We start from the raw sequence: 2069 nt of genomic DNA on the forward strand, positions 1-2069 counted from the left end.
CACGAGAAACAACCTTCACAACTTTGCAGCAAGTGATTCTGCAGAGTGGAAGAACACATATCTGAACAAAATACACATGAAACAGAACAGTGCATCAAATTACATTCCAAAACCAAATTCAAAGAAACATAAACCATATCTTCTGGTGTGTGTATTTGTGTGTGTGTATATATATATATTGTTGCTGATGCTAGCTAGTGCTTCTAGCTACTGCTCGCCTCCTTCCCAAGCCCACACTATATCCTTCAATGAAGGCTTCAAGCTCTGATCCCTAAACTGAATATACTCAAACGTATCTCCTGCAGTTTTCTTCACCTCCACAACATGAAACGATGACGTCACCTCAAATATCTCTGCATCGATTCCAAGTGTTCCTTTCCTACCTGATTTGCTTCCCTCCAATCTCACTTTCCCATCTTTCTTCACAACCTTGAATCTGCTCTCTGCTTCTGCTATTTCTTCCAGTTTCGACACAATTTTCGAGGCCGGCTGAGTTGTGGTGAATCTAGCTTGTTGCCTCCGACGCTTGTCTTCCTCAAACAAACCAGAGAGATCAAATCCTGAAGATAGAGATATTATATCAAACGCATTGAAGAAAGATGGCTTCACTTTCATTGTGTTTTCGTGGGTTTCTTCCTTTGATGGGCTTGATGATGAAGAATCAAAAGCAGCTTGAACGTCAATTACAGGGTTGGAAACTGGTGATTTGGGTGGTTCAATCTGCTGATACCCAACTTTAAACCAGCCATTTTCCATAATCTTAGCAATACTCACTCTTGTTCTTGGATTTGGATCGAGAATTCTGGTGATAACCCTTCTAGCTTGGGGTTGGAACCATTTGGGGCACTTGAAATCCGCAGTATTAATTTTCCGATACATTTCAATTAGATTTTTATCCTGAAATGGAAGAAAACCTGCAAGAAGAACAAACAGAACAACCCCACAAGACCATATATCAGCTTTTGCTCCATCATAACCTTTCTTGTTGAGCACTTCAGGGGCTACATATGCAGGTGTTCCACACGTTGTGTACAGAAGACCATCGTTCTTTCTGGGTTCGTACAAAGCACTCAACCCAAAATCCGAAATCTTCAGATCCCCATTTTCGTCCAGAAGCAGGTTCTCCGGTTTCAGATCTCGATGATACACCCCTCGGCTATGGCAGAAATCGACGGCGCCGATTAGCTGTTGGAAGTACTTTCGCGCCAAATCCTCCTTCAATTTCCCTTTGGCCACTTTGGCGAAGAGCTCGCCGCCTTTGACGTACTCCATTGCGAAGTAGATTTTGGTTTTGCTGGCCATTACTTCGTAGAGCTGGACGATGTTGGGGTGCCTTACGAGGCGCATCACGGAGATCTCGCGCTTGATTTGGTCGATCAAGCCGATTCGGAGAATCTTCTGCTTGTTGATGACTTTAATGGCGACGCTCTCGTTGGTTTTGATGTTTCTGGCGTGGTAGACTTTGGCGAATGTGCCTTGGCCTAACAAACGGCCTAGCTCGTATTTCTGCATCAGAATGGTTCCTTTCTTCTCCGTTTGTTCTGAATCCATCGGGGTTGCAGAGGACGGAATTATGGGTTTCAAGGTTGAGATTTTGGGGAGGAGGAGGAAGGTGAGGAAGAAGATGGAGGAGGAGGAGGAGAATTGAGTTATACGGAAGCTAACGGATTCACAGGATTGTGCCGAAGTCAGTTATTTTCCTCTATTTGTAGAAAATCAGTATATAGATATTACGATTCAGTTTGGTTTTCAGCCCTCGTTTTCTTCTGCCTTATAAAATTTTATCAGACAAAATAAAGGTATAACATTTCGTTAAGTGCAAAAGAATTAAGTAAATTGGCTCTCGTTGGCTCGTTAGAGGTTGAGTATGTCTCAAGGCAACGAGAGGCGTTTAATACAACTGGTCAAGTGAATTATGGGGTCTTGCATTTAGATATTAGAATATGCAATTACATTAAATAAATATAATAAAAACATTCTCAAGTTATTTATGAGAGCTCCATTAGTAATATCAATCTCACATAACAGATTTCGAATTGATCTAAGTGAAAAGTAATAATATCTCAAGT

The 2069-nt window shown here is 41.7% G+C and overlaps 1 protein-coding gene across 1 annotated transcript; it reads right to left on the reverse strand.

Moving 5' to 3' along the window:
- Window positions 1-1768, reverse strand: LOC129286952 (CBL-interacting serine/threonine-protein kinase 20). The gene has a single exon (XM_054923064.1). The coding sequence runs from the start codon at window positions 1549-1551 to the stop codon at window positions 208-210; it is 1344 nt and encodes a 447-aa protein (XP_054779039.1). The 5' UTR covers window positions 1552-1768; the 3' UTR covers window positions 1-207.
- Between the last annotated feature and the right edge of the window lie 301 nt (window positions 1769-2069).

This window comes from Prosopis cineraria, unplaced genomic scaffold (genome assembly GCF_029017545.1).
Source record: "Prosopis cineraria cultivar Desert tree isolate PC_DT_omini unplaced genomic scaffold, ASM2901754v1 PC11, whole genome shotgun sequence".
NCBI lineage: Eukaryota > Viridiplantae > Streptophyta > Magnoliopsida > Fabales > Fabaceae > Prosopis > Prosopis cineraria.

What these genes read in the sequence shown, in the direction of transcription:
- LOC129286952 (XM_054923064.1), bottom strand. Translation starts at nt 1,551, where the DNA reads ATGGATTCAGAACAAACGGAGAAGAAAGGAACCATTCTGATGCAGAAA.